General features: G+C 37.8%; 1 protein-coding gene across 4 annotated transcripts in view; it reads right to left on the bottom strand.

Annotated features, from left to right (window-relative positions):
- CUBN (cubilin) overlaps nt 1-25689 on the bottom strand; it is a 264461-nt gene that overhangs the window by 193595 nt on the left and 45177 nt on the right. For all 4 annotated transcript variants that reach the window (XR_003795949.1, XM_029238289.1, XM_029238291.1 and 1 more), the window contains exons 19-27: nt 25369-25547; nt 21913-22078; nt 21352-21568; nt 18463-18593; nt 8846-9038; nt 7194-7354; nt 6588-6769; nt 5676-5832; nt 2570-2757 (exon numbers count right to left, since the gene is read on the bottom strand). Coding sequence is in view for 3 of the 4 variants with exons in the window: in XM_029238289.1 (XP_029094122.1) it covers nt 2570-2757; nt 5676-5832; nt 6588-6769; nt 7194-7354; nt 8846-9038; nt 18463-18593; nt 21352-21568; nt 21913-22078; nt 25369-25547 (1574 nt within the window). In the remaining variant the exon portion in view is untranslated. The remainder of the gene's footprint in view (nt 1-2569; nt 2758-5675; nt 5833-6587; nt 6770-7193; nt 7355-8845; nt 9039-18462; nt 18594-21351; nt 21569-21912; nt 22079-25368; nt 25548-25689) is intronic.

Genomic DNA, 25689 nt, shown 5'->3' with positions numbered 1-25689 from the left:
ACCATTGAACTAGAAGTTATTAAAATAATGGAAACTAGATTTTGTGTTTGTGGCTTTTCTCTCCTTAAGGGGTTATTTGTGCTTTTAAAATTTCCATCATAAACCAGCCATGGTAGCGATTGCTCTGGTCTTGCCCCTTGGCTTACAGAAATGGAAAACCTCTCCTCTCTCTGGCAACAGTGTGATTCTTTGGAAGCCTTTGCTGAACGTCTGGTTCTCATTCTGTGTTTTTGCTGCTTTCACCATCAGTGTTGCATAAGATACACATCATCTGTGGACGCCCTCCGATTAGTGGCTCGGCCATTGTTGGAACAAGTAATTTTCATTAGACAGTTTTCGAGCACTTCCAAAAATTATCTGATGGCCCTTTTTGTTACCATTCCACCCTCAAGTAAGTCCAAAGAGCTGGAGTCCGGTCCCTGGAAAGGTTTCAGCTCAGTTCCTCCCCACTCTTTCTGCCAAAGCCTCCTTTAGAAACCCAGTTCAAAAGCTTCCTCCCCTCCCTGCTCTCTCCACTGTGCTTTATCAAGTAAGGCACCCAGCAGATTGTTAAATGTGCAACACTCTTCACGCCCACGAATTGTATTTTGGGTTGTGCTTGAAGTGGCTGAATTGCAGTGACTGTGTAGAGATTATACAAAAAGGCCAGTTTGGAATTCAGTTCTTTCTCATTAATTAATAGCTCTCCTTAAGCTGATGCTAAAATATGACTGCGATATTCAGTTTAACCTGAACTTACTGAACCCCTATAAGATCCCAACTCTGTAATCAGTGCCTGGGTTACAAAGTTAATCAGAGACAGCTCACACCTTCAGAAAGCTCATGGTCCAGTAGGGCATGTGGACACAGTCACAGAAGTACAAACATGATATGATAGGCTGCTGGGTTTGTGGTATGAACACGTGACTTTGAAAGCAACCCGTGCCTTTTTGTCCCTAAAGAATGAACAGTGTCTCACCATGTGAAGAAAAGAAAAAGGTGATCACTCCAGGTAAAGGAATGAGACAAACATGCCATTGTTAAGCTTGTGAAGACCACCTGAGCACTAGATCAAGGAAAGGTGACTTTAAAACCACTGTCAGTTTCATGCTTGTTTTATGTTTGTTTTACGTTGTCTCATATTTTCTTTGAATACCAGTAAATATAACTTTCTGATGGGTAAACACTATGCTTACTGTTTCTATGATACTGAGCTTTTCTAAATACAAAGCAAGATTTTTTTTTTTTTACCCAAAGAAAGTATCCTTCAAAAACAAGGGAATCCATGTATTCGGCACCTCACAAAGTCTCTCAAAGTATGGGACGCTTTCTCTTCTTTGTTTTGAACAAAAGTACAATTTGAAAAAAATATGTCAAACTCAAATGACCTCGATCAACGCTAGTTTGTTTTAAAGAATTGGTAAAAAAGAGGGTTAAGAAACTTTTACAAAGATAATGGTTTTTTTCCCTGGGAATATGTCCTCAAAGTTACATGTGCTGACCATTGGAAGCCTTTGCAAGCAAGACTTCCAAAAATCACTGACCATCTTAAAGAGAAAGACACTAAACAATTGTGTTTGGATAGATGGGATGAGGGGAAATGTCCTAACGTTATCAGAGTGGGTACTGGTTTCTTCAGAAAAGATTTCTAGTGAAAACATCATACGTAGATTCAGAAGTATTACATATTAGCAATGTAGACGGAGATAAAAGATGATGTGTTGGAGGACTCAAAAAGCGATTTTATTAATGATGAAAACTAGATGGCAAAATATATGTAAATAGCCTGAGTAAAATTGTTTCATGAAGTGTGAAAGTGGAAAATAATATTCTAAACTAATAGTTTATAAAATATATAATTTTATATATGAACGTATAACTACATTTGTAAAGTAAAGTTAGTAGCTGCCTACCTGTTCAATCTATATCTCTACAAAGTTGCATATGCAAGTTAGCAAAAAAGCTTTGGTAAATAAAATATTTTATCATAAAAGTAGCAGATTACCTCATATTTTGGGTTACCTAATTCTCAAGCAACTTTTATCACATAGCATTGTATATGGAAAGTTCAATAAATGTTATTGGTGGTCATTATTGTAACGAATAGAAACTTCCATTTTACAAAAAGAAAAATTAACTGAAATGAACTTAAGTTTAAAAATAAAAAACAAGAATCAAAATCATGATTCCCAGTATCAGGTAAATTAAGTGTTAAATAAAGCCATGATACTTAAATACTTTCTGATTTCTTGTTTACAGAGAACATAAAAACAACCAACAAAAACCAGAAGCTATCCTTCTACTTCTGCATTATTTAAGTAATATGAGATTACTCAGTCCAGAAGTTACACTGAAACCTAAAAACATAGCTATTTGTGAATATAATTTAGTAGATTAAATACCCTTACTATCAAGATGATGCAGTGAAAGAGACATGAAATATACCTATTCAAATACCATGGGTAGTTGGCATACTATAGACATGTAGGGCAGGGTGAGAGATTCGGTTCTACAAAGCACGATGACTTTTATCTTGGCTTGCTAACTTGAGCTGAAAATGCAGTGATTTATTTAGCTTCAGAACACATACCTCTAAGTAGTCGGTGGAGCAGTTCGTGTGATGTTCCAATTCAAAGGCTAAAAACGTATAATTCACAGTGTTTCCAGTTGTTGCTCGGATGGTCCAGTTGCAATGCTGATTGACAGAATAGGGATTTGGAAAATGTATACTCTCTAAGATGCCATACGTCTGATTCACAATCACCACGTTCTCACACGCTGGAAAAAATAATAATGATTGTTAAGAACCACTGTCATATATATCATAATTGCTCCAAGATGTGTGTGAGATTTTCCTTTAGGAAAACAGCTAGGTTAAAAAGAAACCTATGGGGCTTCCCTGGTGGCGCAGTGGTTAAGAATCCGCCTGCCAATGCAGGGGACACAGGTTTGAGCCCTAGCCCGGGAAGATCCCACATGCTACAGAGCAACTAAGCCCGTGCGCCAGAACTACTGAGCCTGCGCTCTAGAGCCCGCGAGCCACAACTACTGAGACGGTGTGCCACAACTACTGAGCCCGCACTCCTAGGGCCCGTGCTCTGCAATGAGAGAAGCCACTGCAATGAGAAGCCCGTGCGCCACAATGAAGAGTAGCCCCCGCTCACCGCAACTAGAGAAAGCCCGCGCACAGCAACAGAGACCCAACGCAGCCAAAAATGAAAATTAAAAAAAAATAAATTTATAAAAAAAAGAAACCTATATGTATGTGAGTGTGAGAAACCTATATGTATGTGAGTATACAGACACACGCACACATACATGCATATATATACATGTAGTTGGTGCAGCATCTTTATAGGGAAACGGTTGCCATTTAGAACAAATGTGAAATAATACTTAAGTGAATTCATAAACCTTAAAGTGTCATGAAAATTCCCTGCGTTAAAACAGGCATCAAATTCCTGTGAATTGGTGCAGAGCAGAATAGCTTAGCACGACTCAGACATCAGTCCAATTTGCTTGTTTAGAAAAGTGTATTAAACATTCCATGCTTCTGTTTTTCTAACTTTAGCATTTGGAAGGGACAGAAATCTTGGCCTTTAAATTCAACAGTTTAAAAACACAAAGTCCTATGTGAGGGCTAAAAATGAATAACAACATGGCTTTGTTGAACATTCAAAAGTCAGCATGAAATTCATAATAAAGACTCCGTTATTCCTCCAGTTAGTCATCAGGAAGTATCAAACGAACAGAAGCAATGTAAAGGATTTGAAGAAGAAATAAAAACATTAAATTCTGAATAAAGTCTTCAAGCCAGTGGTGGCATTTCCGTCAGCTGAATTTTCAACAAAACCGTGCTAGGGACTTCTAGGTACGGGGTAGTCCTGGGAGTCAGCGCCAAATTCCGCCAAACTTAATGGCTTGAATAAGGCCTGTGCAGGCCTCTTCTCGAGTCTTTTTCATATTGTACGATGTGCAATAAAAGAGAATGGGAAAATAAATACTACATCAAAAACGTTGTCTCTGAAAAATGTGGTTCATAGATGCATTTTTACTGCACTGCTTCTCCACTGGTGGCTGGGACACCATTTGTAAGCTTTGGTATGGACAAGCCTACATTTGTGGGTCTTCAAAATCTTCCTTTGCTGGAACAAGGGAATAAAACTCTTTCTTCTGAAAAGTATTTAGGTCACAATTTTGCCCACCAAGGATTTCTAAAGAAGAATTTTGTTGTTTTGGGTGCCTGCGAGAAGTTACATCTATTAGACAGGTAGGTACCATGGGCCTCGATGACTACACAACAGGGCAGGGGAAAATATATTCCATTAAACCCTATGGTTGTCTCCCAGTTCTCAGGCATCGTACTATCCGCAAACCTCCAATTTCAAATGGCAGATTGCACAGAAAATCTCACCGGTTAGCTCCGATTCTACCGTTAAGGACCTAGATCCCTGTGCACTACGTTACTCCTTCAGTGTTCTGACATTATTAGAGAAAAACAAAATATCACAGGAATACAAAGAAAAGGAAGGGACCTTTAATAATCAGTGTGACTATAATCAAGAAACAAATGATCACAGCAATAATAATATTAGAGAACGATTTTATGCTCAACCAAACAGATACATCCCTTGATAAAACTGGGGAGAGATTTTCATACACTAACAATGAATTTCTGAAGAACAAAGCCATACATCACTAAAACTCAATATTCAAAACTACCTAGAATGTAGCGTAACTCTCAGGAGTAAGTGAATGTGAGCCTCAAATTCACCCATTTCAAGGTTAAATATTAATACTTTCCACTAATCCAAAGGGTATAATCTGTGTGTTCCGATTATGATCTTGTAAGTTTCATTCCACTTTTAGGTAATTGTACCAAAATTATGGATAAACTTAGCTTTGGTGGGGCAACGAACTCTACTTTTTAAAACACAAATAAGTTGTTCATTAAATAACATAAATTAAAGGAAAACTTATTTTCTTGAATTTTCATTTTGAAACTAAATTTAGGAAGTATTTAATTCTAGTGCTAGAAGGGAGATTTCCTGATCAACTAATGTAATCTTTTTTTTATGAGAAAGTCATGTAACCCCAGAGAAAACAAGTGAACTTCCGAGGGACTTGGGGGTCAGGACAAACACCTGGGACCCTTGACTCTTTGTTCAATACTCCTTTAGTTCCACCATCTTGCCTCAAGGGAAAGCAGATTTTAAAACGGCATCTCTACAATGACCAGATTTTTCCACAGCAAAGAATGTGCCTACTTCACATATGATTCATAAGCATAGTCTCCCTTAATAAAATTTAAGTATCTTTTGAGATAGAAGCCAAAAACAGTAGTGTTCGATACACTTCGGTACAATGGAATAATGTCTAATTAGAAGTTTGTAATGTTTAATCCAAATGAAAACCCATTAGCTGCTAACCTGTTACACTGATCTTTAGCTGAATTGCAACTGTCTGAGCATATTCCGCTTCCAAGTTTCTGTAGCTTACCACGTGCTTTAGTTGCAGGACATTAAATTCAAGGCGTAAGCGTTTCTCCCTCAGATAGAGTTAAATTTTTTTTTCATAAGGAGGTAAGATTTCTTTCAGTTGCTCAAACCAATGGGTTACACTTATTTCAATTTGCTTCATGCATCCAGAGATTGAAGACCCACTATAGGCACCAAGCAACCGGCACACACACTTACTCTGGTGGTATTTAAGCAGGAAGCCACGTCCTTGCTGACCTTCATCTGTCCTCAGTTTTAAAGACATGCTGTCTCCACTAGAACGGATGACAGGCGGTTTCTCGTTCCCACAAAGCTGAGTTAGTAGATGAGAGCTGGTACTTGGCCCATCATATACCTTTAAGAAAATGTTTTAAATGTCAGATGGTTATGGCTATAAACACTATCTAAAGGACACTGTATTTCTTAAGAAGTGGGGAAGAAATACAAAATGATATGACAAAAGAAAAGTCCTGAATCAAAATAGCTTTTAAAATTATATTTAAATGTCTATAAACTTGAGCCATGAACTCAGAACCCAGGTTGAAATGTAAAGATTGAAAATGAAGGATTATTACATGTTTTGGAGACCATAGCTATTATCAGTAGTCTTCCTTGCTTTTTTAGTTCATAGTTTATAATTTATTACACTTTAATACATTTTTTATTTAGATGGTTTTTCAATGGACGAGGGTGACTTGCTGATACTGTAAAAAGTCCTGTTTCGATGACTTCAATTATCTTCTCTAATTCACCCTCTAATACATCTTCTAGATTGTTAGTTTTCAGTGTATATATAGAAATTATGTAGATAATAATTGTTATAAATCTCACAACCCCTTTCAGGAGATTTTAACCAAATCTTAACAGTGCATATTCAGTATACTGATATTTTAAGTACTTAGTGTACCAAGACATTCATTAATATATGCTGTACTTAGAAGGCTATTCTCATCAAATTTTCTTTTAATTTTTTATTCTGTTTCAGTTTTTAATATGGATCTTTTGTTTAAATGTTCCCCTTTCCCGAATCTCAAAAATAAAAAATGATGCATTAAGGTGTGTTGGGCAAGATGGAAGCAGTGGAGGCTACAAGTGAAACTTTATACATACGGCCAGATAATCTGAAGTGCAGTTTGGATGGTACTCCAAATGGAAGTCTTCAAATTCCAGTTCAAACGGACTGCCATGGCTGGATTTCAACCACCAGTGGCACTGGGAGCCGTGGTGGTAGGGCATCGGGTAGTTGGGAGATGTGAACATGCCGGTGGGAGTGGTGAGATTGCCTCCACAACCTACGGGAGAGAGACATGAGATGACACACATCCTTTCCTTTCTGGTAAAACTGCAACTTCTTGTCTATATCAAACTGGTGCTACTGTCACTCCCCTTTAAACCAAGTTGCAAAACAAAACTGCACCACCAAGGAGTAGCTAGCCTGTAACCCTAATTCACGTCAATGTACTTTCCTTTTCCTAACCAAGACGAACAGCTTGATGAACTATACCAGGGAACTAGAACATTTTCCCTTACTTTGCCCTTCAAAAATGAAAACAAAACGGCTACTGTTAATTCAGAAATATTCACAATGTTGAAGTTTATTATAAATAGTACTGACAAAATACAGCTGGAAAAAAATAGATAAGAGCACAGCAATCCAACAATCAAGATGCCAGTTAGACTGGACTCTCCAATAAAAGACAAGTCTTGGCCATTTACCTGTTAATGACCCATCCCAATAAGCCGAGAATCCAGGCCCTGAGCCAAAGAAGTCACTCTTAAATTTTAACCATAGTTTGTTACTGTGGGAGATGATTCTTGGAGGTGGATTGGAGCCACAGTATTGCCCCAGGGGTGGTGAAGTTTCATAGCCTCCATTCCTGTGACAAAATACAGACGTGATCATTTGTTAGGGTATTGATAATATTACGATATAAACATTTAACATTAATTGAACTTTGAGATCAAAAACAGATAAGTTTGTCAGTCAACCTCTCTCTCAAATATTCTAAAAACAATTTCAAGTTTTCAATTTTTCACTTCATTAAATAATATATGAATAATAACATAGAATAACCATCATGTGTGGTTGGCATGACATTTTATATAACCAGTTGCAAATGGAGAAAAAGTGTTTAATCTTCTCCCTCTCAAATAAAGCATCTGGCAAATGGGTCAGAGAACAAAGGATAAAGAAACCATAATTATTAACAGTAGAAACAAATGTTGCTTAATTTTATAGAGAAAACTTAAATGTTTTTCTTCTCATTTGAAAATTTTCAAAATTTAATATATTTGACATAGTTAAGCAAAATTTTGAAGATAATTCTTTCCCCAAGAACTTTTAGGGTCTTAAATCTCGTTTATAATCTATAGCTTTTTCAAGCCTAGAAAAAAATATTCACTCAACATTAAAGTCCAATGATTGCTGAAAATTATGTTGTTTTAGCATTACATGGCATGATAATGCTTTATTGTTTTAGTACCTTACTTTACATCATAGAACAAAATTTACTGTAAAATAGTATAAGATTCTAGGCTTTTGAAATGTCAAATAAAAAATTTAACACAGATGCACACCAAATTGATTAGTCTAATTTAACTCAATGTAATGATTTTGGGAGATATTAATGTATAACTTAACTCACCTTTATTGCAAATATAACTGTTTAAAACCCATTCTTTCAAAGCACTAAAGAATTAAAGAATAAAGCCTTGCACTGAAATTCACAAGCCTAGAATTTATTATCTGAACACAAAAAAACTTTGTGAAAACTTTATCTTAACATCGTTTTTATGACAAATTAGACTAAATGGACAGTAAACAGCCTAAAACTTAAATTGATTTTACATAAAGTAGGTATTCAGTACCTGAATTGCAAGTGTCTAATTTCAGACCAGTAGTATATCTGTTTACTCTGCCCAAATAAAATTCAGAGTTTATTTTTAAATATTCCCAATAAAATAATCACTTCTAAATAACCACTGAATCTTATGCAATTTTGTTTTCCTACTGTTAAGCCAGGTTCCAAATGACAAACTTTATTTTTTATTTATTTATTTTTATTCAAACAGAAAGTCACAAAAATTATAATCACCCTCATCGGTTCACTCAGTCCCATGTAATTAATTTTTTTTTCATCTTGATCTTTTGTTAGCACTTTTATGAGTTCATCAGTTTTCCATTAGAGTTCTGAAAATGCTTCTTCATTCAGTTCAGCAGTACAGAATGACAAACTTTCTATCTTGCAAGAAAGAGCACAAAAGGGAGCTTTACAGAAAATTTCTATAGTTTTTCCTTAACCTTTCCAAGAAAGATTATGAATGAAAATAAATAATGAAAAAAATTATGATGAAATAAAGGTGCTCACCTGATTTCCACATAATCTGCTACACAAGTTCCCCCAATGGCCTCCTCCAAGGAGAAGTTTGTGAAGTGCAATGCAATCTGTTGGCTGGTCTTCACCGTGATCCTATAAATGCATTCTAAGTTGTTGGGATAATTACTGGGGAAGTTTGGAGAAGTGAGAGTCCCAGATTCACCTGTATAGTCTTCCAAGCATGCTGTGAAAAGAAACAGATCACAAGAGAGGAAATAAAAAATGTTATACTACATTTACCAGACATTCAGTAATATACACTTCATTAATTTTTGCCAAAATACTGGATTTTCAATAGGCCATTCGGGGATGTTCAAAGAATGATTTCCTTTCAGAACAAAGTTTTTGGTCTCAAAGGCAAAAACAATTACTAATAGTAAACCTAAGCTGTGTAGTGGAATTTGTTACATATAATCGCGACTTTTTGGTTCTTGGAAGTGCTATAATTTTTTTAATCCATGCAAATTATCATAAACATTAAAAATTTGGCTCAACTGCAGAAATCACAGGGGGAGGCCTAGCAATAATTCAGTTCTGTTCTTCTTTTTGTACCCTTCTTTCAAAATGGTTTTTGTCAAAGCATGAATTTATGAGAAATGACAAAGCTGGTACTCAGCCACAGGGTGATAAATAGGAGATGAGACCCAGGGATCAGAGTGACCTTGAATCAACGCCCAGCTCAAACAATGACGAACTGTACAACTTTAGGCAAGTTGCTTCACCTCTCTGACCCTCATCTCTAAGATGGAGTTGTAACTATCTTTGAGTGCACACCCAAGCGTCAGAGATATAATGCAATTAAAGGACTTGGACGTGCTACGTGCTCAGTAAATGGTAGTGACCATCATTATGCTTCGAAATAGAACAGAAAAGTGTAAGAAAAGCAGAGCATAAATGTGAGGAATAAATTAGATCGTTCATATGAAACATTTAGATAGTACCTGGATAAGTTTATGTCCTAGATAACGACTAACTGTTCTACTTTAACAGTTGACCTATTCAGTCCTTCAGACTCTCTAGTCACTAACCAACCCACTCCAAATGCCCTCCAAATCTGAGATATTTTCCAAAGAAAGTCTGGTTTCAATGCATTCTTAATGTATCTTCAGTTGGATCCAGTAATAACATAAATCTAGGATCTAGGAGTAGACACAGGTCTTTGACTGACAGGTTTTGGAGGAGAATAAACTATTATACTTTATGATGAATAAAAAAAAGAAAATGAGGATGTTCAGGTGTGCTATTTCCCCCAGTTGCAGCTGTATAATCATACTCAGAAAACAAAAGAGGGACCACTGGCATTGAGAGCACAGAGATGCACAGGAAATACTACAGGTTCTCCTACCTATGTACGGCCTTCAGAGAACTGGCATTCACCATGCATTTGGTTTACTCGATTTTAAACAGCAAGTAATCAAGGCTTAATTTATTGAAGGAGTTGACAGTGATATTTAACTTGAGGGATGAATGTTGTATATACTTCTATACTTTTCTACAGTCTGCCAAGATATTTCTTCAAGGGTCAAGGAAGAAAAGAAGGAAGGGAGGGAGAGAGGAAGGAAGGGAGAAAAAAAGGAAGGGAAAAGGCAGAGAAAAAGCAGGGGAGAGCAGGAGAGGGGCGGGAATGTGTGTGAAGAGGCGGTACATTAAGTATTTCAGATCCACTAATGAGTATTACTAAGATAAAAACTTATGGATCAAACGGACAGTAAGTGAAGGCTGTAACCCAGTCTCCCTGAGCTGACGAACTTACAGACTAATTGACCACCCCTGCAGTCAAACAGCTTTAGCCAATAAATCAAATATCGAGAGCGAATTCTCTGCCCGTTTCACTTGTTCTTAAAATGATACTGTTCCTTGCTTTCCCACTCTACCCCCAGAGGGGAGATACAATTGCACTGAGTGTTTTCAGTGCAACTTGGAATGAGTCTGCAGGAGAATGGCCTGTATAATCAGGTTCCCAAGTAAAGGAAATTTTAATGAAAAATTTTGAGAGGTAATGCTGAGTAATTTCCCTGTACCTTGTCCATATGGAAGTGATTATTGTAGTACTTGTAACGGGCAGGTGGGTGTGAATCCCTACTGAAATTCTGATTTACACATCAAGCTTCTTTTCCATTGTTGGCACAAAGGTAAAAAACGGTCCCTGAGGTATTCAAATGATCTTCACGCTGTTCACTTTGTTTAACACGCTGTATCTGACAACCTGCCCTCCTTCCCCAACACACCTATAACAAATAAACTCTTACCCATCATTCAAAGTCAAATTCAAATATCACTTCCTCTGTGAAACATTTCCTGATCAAACAGAATTAATGTCCTTGTGCTCAATAAAGCTTTATGCAAATTGCAATCTGAACCCCCAATATATATTTTATTGTGATTGTGTTTATGTGAGTATATTTCCTCTACTAAGCCTTTCCTCTCATTCATTGAGATATGAATGGGACCTTGTTAACCTTTATTAATTGTCACCACAGTACCCGGCCCAGATCACATCTAATAAATATTTGTTAAAAGTATATTACTTAATGTGCTGAAAACTAAGAAGTGGGGGACAAGTATCTAACTTCCTACCCTTGTCTCTACGCCATCCCTACTCCTTCCACTTTTCTCACCTCATTTTCCCCTGTCCTCTCTCCTGGGTATATTGTGATTCTTTAATATTTTATAATGTTTACTAAATTTAAGTTATAGGAATCTCTGTTTCCAGCCATGGCAAGTAACTAATATTAGACTAGCCCCTCTCCATAACAGCTATAAAACTGGACAAAATATAGGAGGCACTGGACCACAGGCAGTCCAAGACTGCAATCCTTGACAGAAAGAAAATTCATGAGGTAGGAGTCTTGATTTCCTTGGCTTTTTATCTGGGCCAAGAATTTTCTGACCACAGCTGAAGCCAAAGTAGTGAATGACAGTCCTGTTGAGCTGAGGAAGCAGGGATCAGAGTATAGGGCTTCCAAAGGCACTGGCACTGCTCCAGTGAGGAGGACACATACGGAGAGGGGAACCAGCCATCTGCGGAAAGTTCCCTATGAACTCCTGCCAGAGCCTGGACTGGACAAGCATGGGGTGAGACTTAGAAAGTCATGCCAGAGAGTAGCTCCTGCTAGGCTGGAGCAGGTACACCTGCTACAAATATTAAATGATAGAATATTTAATGTTAAAATTTGACTGTAGTTTTATGAGATTCACATATCTAATTTGTATTACAGAGAGAAAAACAATGGTTCTCTAAACTTAACGTACTTGTTTCTTGAAAGGTTAGTAAGTCCTCTTATCTAACTCTGAAATCTGTACAATGTTCACGTGTTCTTCCCTTGACAGTGTAAATTGCTGTTTATAGAATAATATTGATACTGGGGAGTATCAGTAGGCTTATGCTTAGAGGCAGTATACTGAGAATACGCTAGACTTTGGCTTCCTCTTACGCTTTGCAATAAACCACAAATAACTAAAGTTGAATATATTCCCATAAAAGGATATTCATGTGTTGCCATGATGCTTCTTACATCAACACAAGATACAAACACGAAAAATGCCTTTTGTTTATATCTTACGTAGCCAAAGGAAAACTCATATCCAATGGCAGTTTGCCCTTTATTATGGTCTAACAACATTTACAAAGAGACGAAGAAGAAAAGTAGATTTCTTCCATCCACTAAATTCAACTGAACTAGCAGTGGAAAAACACATCTCCGAAGATCAAAGACAGCTATTAGTAGGCCTCTCACATCTTTCTTTCTGACCAACTTCAAAAGAAAAAAAAAGAAAAGAGGAAGTACACAAACATCTGCTGTGGACCACTACAAAATCACAAAACCGTATTTTTCTAAAAATCACAAGGTGTGTCTGCCTCTACTAAGCACCTTTAAATAAGTGTTAGTAACATAGCATTCAGCTCATTATCCAAGGGAAAATTCAAAACACAGATAATCTCCAACTCAAAAAGCAATGATGGTATCGTCCCATGCGATTTGGGTGATGGGAGTAGGATAAACTGACCCTGTAGATAGAAGAATGTATCTCCTAGGGAGACCCTAGATTATGGGTAGCTGCTCCACCACCTCCCTGCTTTGGCTTGTGAGATAACTTTTGTGATTAGCCAATCACACTAGGGATCCACCTATAGGTGGTGCTTTCTGAAATCATCTAGGAAACTTCTTGTGTTTACGTGAATACCTATGACCTCAGATTTTCTAATGAACCCCGGAACCGCCATCTGCTTTTATTGGCATATTTGGTTTAACAACCTTCAAAGTGAAGACTTGAGAGAATATAAAATTACAGGTTCAATTTCTTCACGAGGAAAGAAGAAGCCTCCCTAACCCAAATTTAACATTTGCCTACAATTTTCTGCTAGGTGGTCACGGTCATGGCTTTTTCTTTTCCCATATCGATGACCAATTTTAATGAACATGAATATAAGCTAAATCACTAAAGCAGCTATTGTAAAACTGTATTTGGATATCAGTAATTCTATTTTAAATCTGGCACAATCATGGCGGTTTACACCTATTACATAATTTTCACAGAAAATGTCTCATTTTATCTTCCCCAACTATGTGAAACAACCAGGCATTATAACCTCCACTTCTTAGAGATGAAGGTACAGGTGAAGGATATGAGACTCCTGGAGGTTAAGCTCTGAAAATCACTTAGTTCAGACACGACAAAGATAAAAGTCAACCCCAAGTGCTTCCTTTCCAAATCCTGTGGTCTTTATTAATCCCTGGTTTCTCTAAGCATGAAATGTCAATTTAGAAATGAAGGTGAGTAGAAAACTAAGAATATCACAATGTTTTGTTTAGCATTTTTATTCTAAGAACTGAGAAATATGATAAATTAAATAAGATAAATCTACTGAGCTGGGAAGTGCTGGGAAACCCATATCTACAAAAATATGAGAAACTACTGACCAATGAGAAAGTAAATCTTTAAGAGATCAATAGACGTACTTAAAAAACCTTAAAAATATCTGAATATCTCAGAGCAGAAAATACAGAATTCAAGTTGGATAGAAAGAATCAGAGAGGCTTGTGACTTGCCCAAAGCTTTCCAAGTTAGCAGCAAGGCTGGCACTAGAACGGAGGCTCTGACTTCACCTTCAGCCTTTCTTTCACCAAATAATAGAAAGTATTTTCCCCCATGAGCAGTTACAGCCCAATCCACCATTACACCTCAGTTGTAATTTTACAGCAATTTATATGCTAGGACTTGACTTTCAGAGTCTCTGATGAAATGCAAAGTTTCATTAGAACCACTTGAATTGCTTGGTGAAAACCTACCCTAGACCTATGTGAATCAGAATACCTGGGTGGGGTTCTGATACCTGAATCTGAAACAAGAAAACCCCACCTCGAGCATCCAATGAACACTAGAGTTTGAGAACACGGCTCTGCCGGATTGAAGTTTTAAAATAGAAACAGACTCTCTCTATGCATTTCTTCTAAAGAAACCCTCGCTTTCCCTTCTGGTAATGATTTCTTGACTTCTCACTCTTAGATGCCTCTTCTGGGCTCATATCCAGGGTGATGGATGAAAAACAGCACTAAACACCCACTGCCGGGTAGGTGGGAACTCTGAGCGGGGAATGAGAAGGACGTGAAAGCCCACGCAGGCTCAGCGGCCATGGCTCACGGGCCTAGCCGCTCCGCGGTATCTTCCCGGACCGGGGCACGAACCCGCGTCCCCTGCATCGGCAGGCGGACTCTCAACCACTGCGCCACCAGGGAAGCCCAGGGCCGACTTTTAACCTAATGTTGATGTGCTTCTGATACTTCCTGGACATTTCCCCAAACAACTGTAAAGCTCTTCCCCTAGCAAAAAATAGGAAAAGCCCACTGCCGTTCTACTGTAGCTCTGAATGGGATGTTACCAGCCACCCCCATGTGCAGGGCATCGAGAGCTTTTCTAAGAACTAGTCTAGATTTGGTAAAACAAATGAATTCCATGGTTGAACTGGATTGCTTGTGTGTGGCTTCTAAACCAACTTAGCTGTGTATTCTTGGGAGGATAAATTCAATTCTGGACTTCAATTTTCCTCATTTGAAAAATAAGGTAATTGGACTACATAAGGTAATCAGACTAGATTAGTGTTTTGAGTTTTCTGGCACACCATAAAAATACATTTACATCAATCATGCACATACACAGATAATGCAAAGAGGTTTCATGAAGTAACACCAAACCCTTCATGATAAGCTCTGATATTTTCTAGTCTATTCTTTTCTATTCTATTCCATACTTTTCGCAAATGTAGGTAGCAATCTGATAAGATAATATCATGACCCACTGAGGAGTCATGAATGCTTCAGTGTTTGAAAAACACTAGACTAGAGGTTATACAGGTTTTCTTCTAATGTTAAAGTCTAAAGTGTGTCAGGTACGTTTCTCTATTCTTTCTTATCCTTTTAAAGTCCCCTCTTGGTAGGATTATATTGACGTATATGCAGTAGGTGTTGACAGAAAATAAAATTACAGTTTAAATTAAAGTTAACTAATCAAGCATATTGTCTCTGAATTCAAATATTTTGTACGTTAAATTAGCAAACACTTAAACCCCGGGTTCATAAATCAGTTACTAAGAAATTCGTAAGGGTTTCTAGCCGCCAGCATTTTCTAGTTAGGTCTTTGTCTCTGTTGCCCCAGGCACATCTGGATGAAAGCAGAAACGCTGATGGGGGAGGGAGTCAAGCAAGGAGCAGAAGTCAATCTCTTTCCTCCCACACACATATTTAGGGGCTGACATCACAGCCCCATGGTACAACTACAGATGGAAAAGTAACTGGATTCAAGTCAGGAAATTTAACCTTTACCAGATGAAGGCAGGAAACAGCAGAGAAACTCACACCTGTGGTGCCAACGGACGAAAAGCCAACAACCCAGGACTGTCATTAGTGCCTAAAGATAACTTTTGCTAAAGCAGTAAGATAGGATGAGGGCCAGTGACTGAGCGTCCGTTGACACTTTTCCCTAACACTGCAGAAAATGTCAAAAATAAGATGACAGCTGAACAGAAAGCATCCCACCACCCCCCTCTTTCCAGGTGGGCAGCGAACTCAGACTCGGGCTGCCCGCCTGGCTGTGACCAGCCCGACCTGCACATCAGTCTCCTGAGCCGTCCTCCCCTGAGCAGTCCTTCAGGGGTGCCCTCAGCAATTCATGAGAGCCCATCCCTCGTGTCCTCCTCTATGGGAAACTGAGACAGGCTCCTAAATGATAAGATGAGGGTGCCGTACGGCCTCCCGGATCCAGTGATTAGATTGCTGTTTAGAATATCTGACTGTGGTCGTCAGGCTGATGAAATCATCCAGCAAAGGGCAGGCGCACAGAGACCAGCCAGGCTCAGCCAAGGGGTGGAAAGCAAACGCTTCCTTGTCTGTGATTTCAGCCCTGTCTGGACCAAACACAGCCAAAGTAGCGATGACCTCACGGGGAGGCGGACTGGAGAGTCTTTAGGGTTTGCCACCTCAGGATGCCCTTCTCTCTCATCACCTGTCTTTTCTTTGTCAGTTTTCTTTTCTGTCCAGCTTGCTTCTTTCCTTTCTCAGAACTTACTTTTATTTTACCTGTATCTTATCTTTCTGAATTAAAATTTATCATCCTCCCTGCCAGATTACTCCTATTGCACTAGATATTGCTTTACAAGCCAGCTGGTTTTAACGAGGCTGTGTGAGTCATTGCAGAGATACTGCATATTGTTACAAAGATTTCCATAATATTTTAGGAGGTCCCACCTGTATCGTTTGTTATCTGAGTTACAGCTAGTTTATTCATGCAGCAAATTAAACTTGTGTTCATAGTTGATTAAAGGCAGAAGACATCCAAAAGATCATCAGATCCAATCCGTTAATTTTACAGATGAGAAAACTATGGCCCAGACAGTTCAAGTGACTCGCTCCAAATCCTAATCTAATATTCAGCTGTGGTTTGGGCCAAAAATATGAGGCATATAAAACCACAAAAGTATGGAAAATTGTGTGCAACTAGAATTTCTTGAGAAGCCGGTTTTGGTCATTGGATGTGAAAAATCTGAACGAAGTCCAGTAAACATGTCAATCACATAACATAACCAACTGTAACTGCTGGGGATTCAATTTCCCAGGTGCTGGAGCTGGATAATGAACTATCTCGAGAGTGGAGCCCACAGGAGAGAAAGGTGTATGATTTTCTCACACTCAGGATCCTGGAGAAATCTAAAGCCACGCTTCCAAAACAGAACTTGAACTATTACAGAGAACAGCCTGAAATGAACAATAGTGGCCAGCTGCTCTGAGAGGAAATAAGTGAGAAATTGGTGGAAACTCCAAGGGGAAGATTAATTTACCTTTTTTTTTTTTTTTTAAGGGAGTGTGGGCTTTAACAGATGAGAGGCTGGGGAGTTCTGGAGGCAGGACGGTGTCAGAGGGAGCACATCTGGTACAGGGAAACGCTCTCAGTACTTTCTTAAGCTTCCGAGAATTACACGTTTCTGGGACAATCAAAGGTGTGAAATGCTTGGGAAGCTCAGTCACACACCCCCACCCCCTGTATGTCTACACTGCATAGTATTTTGGTCCATGAACTATCTTTCTAAATATTATGCAAAAGGAAAACCCAGATTCCCTAAAAAGGTACACATCCCAGGTGGGAACAGGAGCCTAAGAAAACATGGCACCCTCCTAAATCCCATAGGTTCTGGGGCTGGGAGCATCCCTGGTTTATGCATGACCTCAAAGACCCTGCTGGCAAAGGGTGTTCGTTTCTCACACTGCATTTGCAAAGAGCAGAGTAATGATGAGAATTAAGTAATAGGAAAAATACACTAAAAGGAAAGAAGCTGAAAAGATTCAATTTCATTAAGTCAAATTTAGAAATGCACATTTTGACAAAAAATCTTTCATTTTCTGCCATAGAATTACATGTAGTAGTTTCTTATTCTGTTGTCCTTTTTCTAAGTTCTTTCTTTTTTTTTTTTTAGTGGAGTAAAATAAAATTGCTTTACAATGTTGTGTTAGTTTCTGCTGTACAGTGAAGTGAATCAGCTATATGTATACCTATATCCCCTCCCTCCTGGACCTCCCTCCCCTCCTTTCCCCCATCTAGGTCATCACAGAGCACCGAGCTGAGCTCCCTGTGCTCTACAGCAGGTTCCCACCAGCTATCTATTTTACACGCGGTAGTGTATTTATGTCAAACCTAATCTCCCAATTCGTCCCACCCTCCCCTTCTCTAATTTCTTAAAATAAGTGTTTGGTCTCTTTTGTAACACTTAATTTTGACAGAATTTTAAGCTCACAGAAAAGTTGTAAGAAAAAGCTCCCAAATTCCTTTTACTCAGATTTACTACATACGTATATTTTGCTCCCATTGCTTTATTATTCCTAAGAACATAAACATTCTCTTACAAAACCAGAGTGCAATTACCAAAATTAGAAAATTTAACATTGATAAAATACTCTTACCTTTTCATTACTCTATATTTAATATGGAAGGCACTTAAGTCACTACACTTTATTCTAAAAGCATCTTTCATTATGTCACAGATTTTGGCATGAAGTGTTCTCACAGTACTACCCTTTAATGCAGTAAGTGAAACCAAGCATACAATGCTATTTCATTACCTGCTGATGCATCAATTGCTTCATAGTTTACTAAAAAGCCTTCATAAGCAAGGTCAGAGTCAGCCACAAATGTAAGCATTAATGAGCTGTCACTACTGGTAAGAGAGGGTGGGATGGATTTTCCACAATATCTATTTGAAACCAAGAAAGAACACAGGTTTAAAAACTTTCAGTATGCTTGAAATGAGGTACCCCAAATTAGGACATATAAAAAAAATAACAACAATAATACCCCCTATTAACCTTAAAAAACAAGTATATTTCAAGCAGAAACCATTTACAAAGTTGCTAAAGATCATCCAATTCATGATTACTTCCTTTAGATGGTTTTATGTATGTGCTTAGCTGTGTGACTTGTAACAGAAGTTCAATGAAATTAGAAATTACGAGCTATAGGAGTCACCATACTGCACATTACTGAACTTATTCATAGAAATGTAATCAACACACTTATGCAACAAAGGAAAACCATGTATTATAAACTCAGAGAGCACAGACTCTAGAGTCAGGTCTATCTCTTAGAGGCTTTATGACTTTGGGCAGAGGACTCAACATCTATGCCTCAGTTTTCCCATCTGTAAAACGGGGGTGATGACACCACCTACTTCATAGAGTTGTTTTGAGAATTGTATGAGTTAATACACTGTATATAAAGAACTTAGAACAGTGCCTGGAATAGTAAGCCTTATACAGGTGGAATCTATTGTCTTTACCCAGCTGGCCTATGCAGAGGTAAGAGTTTGTTTACTAAACCATGTCAAGTTTTTGTTGAAGAAAACAATTTTACTCAGAAAAACTCTTGTAGTAAAGCTAAAAGACATTATGTCATGAGCTTTTATCTAGAGAAACATTTATAAGAAGGAGTGGCTAGAAAATAGAAATCTCAATTCAGAGAACAGTGGGTAAAAGTACCTTAATGGAATGACAGGGGGAAAAAAATAGAAACCAAAATAAGACAAAGTATTAAATATGGGAAATAGATGAGTTAATTTCTGTAAAAGAAAAAGGAAAAGAAAAGGTGTATAATACCATTTCAGTGTTAAAAATGACAATATCTTGATCAAAACAAAGGTAGATGAATTAATTAATATTCTAAATGTCTCTCTATATGCCCATGTCTGCCAAATTTGGACTAGATCATTGTAGTTTATGTCATTCAGCAAAAATTATGTATTTTTCAGTGATTACAAGTCAAGTATAAGAAAGAAATAGAAAAAAAGAAGGAATTTTAAAAACTTAAAGATTAAGACAAGAAAGATCAAAAAATGAAGAGGGAGAATAAAACTGCGGGAAAAAATAAGTTCAAGGAAATAATGGATAAAGAAAAATGTTTAAAAAATGGATGAGGAGGGCTTTCCTGGTGGCGCACTGGTTGAGAGTCCGCCTGCCGATGCATGGGACACGGGTTCGTGCCCCGGTCCGAGAAGATCCCACATGCCGCGCAGCGGCTGGGCCCGTGAGCCATGGCCGCTGAGCCTGCGCGTCCGGAGCCTGTGCTCCACAGCGGGAGAGGCCACAGCAGTGAGAGACCCACATACCGCAAAAACAAACAAACAAAACAACAACAACAACAAAAAATGGATGAGGAAAAAGAAAATGAAATACAAAAAGAAGGGGAAAAAGGAATCAGGAGATATCTATTTCCAACAAAGAGGTAATAACAGGGGCTGGATTTACATAATCTTGTATCTGAAACAACTGAAAATCTGGACAAAAATAGATAGAACAATGGCTCTCAAGACACTGGCTATCAAGCAGTGAAGGACAATGACTCTTCAGAGACAGGAGACAAGTGAGTTTAAAAGCAAAACTGGAAACGATCAAACTGTTTCAAAGTAACTTAACTGCATCCCAAAACAAAGCCCAAGAATACAGTAGTGTCCAGTGCACAAACACAAAATTGAAAATGTGTGTCATCCTATCAAATATTACCAAGCATGAAAAGAAGGAGGAAAGTATGACCCATAATGAGAAGAAAAACTGATCAATCTAAACGTAGCAAGAAATGACACGGAGGACTGAATTAGCAGACAAAGACATAAAAATAGTTATAACTGTATCCCACCAATTTAAGAAGCTAGAGGCAAAAAATTAATGTATAAAGTAGAGATGTGGAAGATATAAAAGATGGCCCCAGATGAATTTCCAGAAGTGAAAACTACCATGTGAAAAGATGCATTTGGTAGGATTAATAGCAGATAGACACTGTAGGAAAGAAGATTAGTGCACTTGAATACAGAGTAATAGAAACTTTCCAAAATGAAATGCACAGAGAACAAAGACACAAAATCAAATGAAGAGAATATCAATGGGTTCTGGCACAACATCAAATGGCCTAAGATACATGTAATCAGAGTCCCAAGGGGAGGGGAGACAGAAAAAGCGTTTCAAGAACTCATGGTCCAAAATGTTTCATATTTCATAAAACTGTAAAGCCTCAGGTCAAAGGAGCTCAACAAAATATTAGCCTGACGGAGAAAACTCAGATGAAAAATGAGCACATACAGAATGATGCCACTGTTATATAATTCCAGAATATGCAAACTAAGTTACAGTGATAGAAAGCAGTTTCATAGATTCCTGGGGCTGGGGATGAGGAACAAAGTGAGGAATTGTAATGGGCAGGAAGAAGGTGTGAGGGTAAAGGATATGTGCATTATCTTGATTTTGGTGATGGCTTCATGGGTATATCCACATGCCGAAAGGTAATTACTAATGGCCAAGGCTACAGAGTAGTGAGTAGCGATGTAGAAATGGTCACTGAGAAGTGTGTTGATCTCACCTGGTTTTTATAACACAACATGATGGACTTTAAATCCATCACTGAAGCAGGAGTGCAAGAAAGCAGGAAGTTTTTGTGTTAAAAATCGAAAAACAAAATAATCTCACCTCCCAAGAGATGTCCGAGAACCAGTGTCATAAACTTCTAGATAGTCCTTTGTGCAATTGTAATGAAACTCCAGATGAAATTCCCTGAATCTCAGATGAATCAGGTGACCAGGTTGGACTATTACGTGCCAGGTACAGTTGACACCATGGGGGTAGATATTTGGATGGCCAGGACTTTGAATGCTTCCTGTTGACTCTGTAAGAACTTTTCCACATGCTGTTGAAATAAAAATAATAATAATTATCAGAACAAGTAACCAACAAATAAATAATTTCAAATAAAATAATCTGATCATAATCCCTTAAAAGGTCAAAAAGAAAAAGGTTCCTCCTATGTCACTGAAGATAACCTAGTTTTTCTCTTATTAATAAACATCAATTAATTACCGACATATGCTGATTAGGAAATATATATATTTTCTTTGCACGTACTGTAAAATCTTTACAGTGTAGATGACTACACATCTGTAGTGTAGATTAAATTTCTATAATAATTTATTTCCATTGTTCACTTATTCTGATACAAGCCCAAGAGGCAAAGTAGGGGAATCAATCTCTTACCCAAAGCTGCAGTACTAAATTTAGCCATGAAACCATGATTTTCAGCAGAAGAACTTTTCACGAATATGACATGAAGAAAATTGTACACGGATGTCATAAACGAAGGTATGTCTGTGCCACAATACTTTTTATTTTCAGGAGAACCCAAAATGGAACTGCTACCAATCTAAGTAAAAAAGATATGTTCACATTTATTTTGTTAGATATTTATTTTGGAAAACTGCTTCAAAAATAATTTTTTCTAAAATGTTTATTTGTATAGTAAAAATCAATTTTAGAATATTTTAGTCTCCCGGAAAGAAACTCTATCCCCCTTAGCAGCCGCTCCCCATTCCCCTCAAACCCCAGCCCCAGGATGCCACTAACTTACTTTCTATTTCTATAAGATATTATAGAAATAGAATGGACATTTCAAATAAATTAAATCTTTTGGACATTTCAAATAAATTAAATCATACAATATGTGGCCTTTTATAACTAGCTACTTTCACTTAGCATAATGTTTTCAAAGTTCATCCATTTTGTATCATGTGTCATTACTTCATTTCTTTTTAATGCCATATAATAGTCCACTGTATGGATATATCACATTTTATTAATACACATCAATTGATGGACGTTTAGGTTGTTTTTACATTTTGGCTACTATGAATAACGACTGAAGTCATTCACGTACAAATTTTTGTGTGGATGTGTATTTTCGTTTCCCTTCAGTGTATACCTAGAAGTGGAATTGCTGGATCAAATGATAACTCTACGTTTAACTTTTTGAGGAACTACCAATTGTTTTCCAAAGCAGCCGTACCATTTAAATGCTCACCAGCAGTGTGTAAATGTAAAAGGGCTCCAATTTCAACACTTGTTATTATCTGACTTCTTGATTATAGTATCCTAGCGGGTGTGAAGCAGTATCTCATTGTGGTTTGATTTGTACTTCCCTGATGATTAGTGATGTTGAGCATCTTTTTCATGTGTTTACTGACTATTCGTACATCTTCTTTAAAGAAATATATATTCATATTCTTTGCCCATTTAAAAAATTAGATTATTTGTTTTTAATTTCGATGAAGTCCAATTTTTCTTTTGTTGCATTTTTTGGTGCCAGATCTAAGAAGGCTTTGCCTAACCCAAGGTCACAGATATTTACTCCTATGTTTTCTTCAAGAGTTTCATAGTTTTAGCTACGAAATTTAGGTCTATGGTCCATTCTGAGTTAATTTTTGTGTATAGTATAAGGAAGGAGTCCAGTTCCACGATTTTGTATGTGCATACTCAGCACCACTTGAAAAAACTACTTTTTCCCATTGAATTGTCTTGGCACCCTTTTCAAAAATCAAGTGGTCATAAAGGTATGAATTTATTTCTGGATTTTCTATTCTGTTCCATTGCTCCATATTTTTATCCTCACCTGAATAACACACTGTCTTGATTATTATAGTTTTGTTCTAAGTTTTAAAATCATAAGTGTGACTCCACCAATGTTGTTCTTTTTCAACAATGCTTCTGGTTATTCTGGTTCCCTTGCATTTCCAATCGAAGTTTACAATCAGCTTGTGAATTTCTGCAAAAGTGCCCACTGGGATTTTGGTAGAGATTGAATTAAATCTTTAGATAAATTTAAGGAGTACTGCCATCTTAACATTATTATGTCTTCTAATCCATTAACATGAGATGTCTTTCTATTTATTTAGATCTTCAATTTCCTTCAATGACTTCTTGTAGTTTTCAGAGTACAAATTTTACATGTCTTTTTAAAGCTATATTCCTCAATATTTATTCTTTTTTGCTATTGTAAATGGAATTGTTTCCTTGATTTCATTTTCAAATTGTTCATTCCTGTATATAAAAAAGAAGTGACTTTCATATTTTGATCTTATATCCCACAACCTGCTGAATTTGTTTATTAGTTCTAATAGTTTAAGTGTGTGTGTGTTTGTGTATAGATTCCTTATGATTTTTTATATACAACATCATGTTATCTGTGAATTGAGATAATTGTATTTTCCTTTTCATTCTGGATGCATTTTGTTTCCTTTCCTTGCTTAATTGTCCTAACTAGAATTTCTAGGTTTTTGTTTGTTTGTTTGTTTGTTTCTTGTAGCAGAAAGGCATTTATTTATTCATTCAACAAATGGGGCTTGAGCTCCCTCTATTTGCCGGGCTCCCCCTCCTCCCCTCAGAAACAAAAACAGTCTCGCTTCCAAGACTCAGGTCGTCTCATCGATTCGAACCCTTTGCAGTGGATATTGATACTCCAGTACTGACCTTTAAAATTTTATCCTCATAAATTCAATCTCATGAATCTATTAACTATCATGGTTCCAGCTGAAAAAGCCCAACTTTTCTTTTTTTAACGTTGCCTTCTCGCTTTATGATGTGATAACCTCATAAAAGGACTTTGTGTGTTTAGATCACACACTCAAATATCCCCAAACTTGTTTCCCCCGCCCCTGTCCCCGTCCTCCCATCTCTGCTGGCTTCCTCACTGCCCGTTTTGGCCCTTCAGGAGGGACTCTGCCTGTGCGAGCTCGTGGGCATCTCTACCCTCGTGGGTCTTTTAAAAAAAAACACCCAAAACCTGCCAACAATGCACATCCTCACACGTTTTTCCACTCTTTGCTTTCTTTCACTTAGTGTCTCCTGGGGTTGGGTCCACATCAGTGTAGGAACCGTCCTGCGGTTTCTAGCAACGGCAGGTTACTCCTCTGAAAGGAGGGACTAACTCATGTCACCTGGTTATTCCTGGTTTCGTGGTCAAGACAAGAAGGTCAGCCTTCGTGTCCAGGTGAGGCAGCTGAGGGCACCGGCGGCCCTCCCTAAACGGCCGAGAGGGAACCCCTAACGTGGCCGCGGGGCACTGTCAGCCCAGAGCCGAGTCCGGGAAGGGCCGGGAGACCCCGAGGCCGCCCCACTGCTCCGCTCCAGTATAATGTTGAATACAAGTGGTGAGAACAGACATCTTTGTCTTGTTACTGACCATAGAGGCAAAGCATTTAGTGTTTCATCACTAAATATGATGTTAGCTGTGGGTTTTTTTTTTTTACAGATGCCCTTTATCAGATTAAGGAAGTTCCCTTCTATTCTTGGTTTGTTGAGTGTTTCTATCATGAAAAGGTATGGAACTTCGTCAGATGCTTTTCTTTTTTCTTTTTTCTTTTTTTTTCTTGCATCTATTGAGGTAATTATGTGGGTGTTTTTGGGTTTTTTTCCTTTATTTTATTTTACACGGACTGATTTTTGGACAGATACCAACCTTGCATTCCTGGGATAAATCCCATTCGGTCATGGTACATGATCCTCGTTATATGCTGCTGGATTCAGTTAGCTAGAATTTTGTTGAGAATTTTGCACCTCTAAACTAGTTTTGTTTCATGTAACTGATTTGAGGAAAACGTGACATAATATTTTTAATAATATCCAATCAAGTGCAAATATTCAAAAGTGTTTTACTCTCACCTCAATATAATCTGTATCACAGTGGGCAGAACTTCCCGTGTCAAAGGCAGTGAAGTTGAGAAGAACCACTTGGCTTTGGGGTTGGTGGATGGTCCACCTGCAGATCCTTTCTCCTGGATACACATTAGGATAAAAGGGCGAGCGGATGACCCCTTCTCCAGTTAATTCACCTCCACACGCTGGAAGTATGAAAAAGACAGTAGTGTTTGTCCAGAGATAAATGACTGTTGCCCTCAATTTTACTGCAAAGCTTCACTCCGCAGAAGGACATAATGGAATGTAACACTACTATTGGAATTTTCCCCTTACCACTGGAGGACG

This window comes from Monodon monoceros, unplaced genomic scaffold (genome assembly GCF_005190385.1).
Source record: "Monodon monoceros isolate NGI ecotype Baffin Bay Population unplaced genomic scaffold, NGI_Narwhal_1 Super_Scaffold_21, whole genome shotgun sequence".
Taxonomy (NCBI): Eukaryota; Metazoa; Chordata; class Mammalia; order Artiodactyla; family Monodontidae; genus Monodon; species Monodon monoceros.
This window is presented reverse-complemented; position numbering and strand designations above follow the sequence as displayed.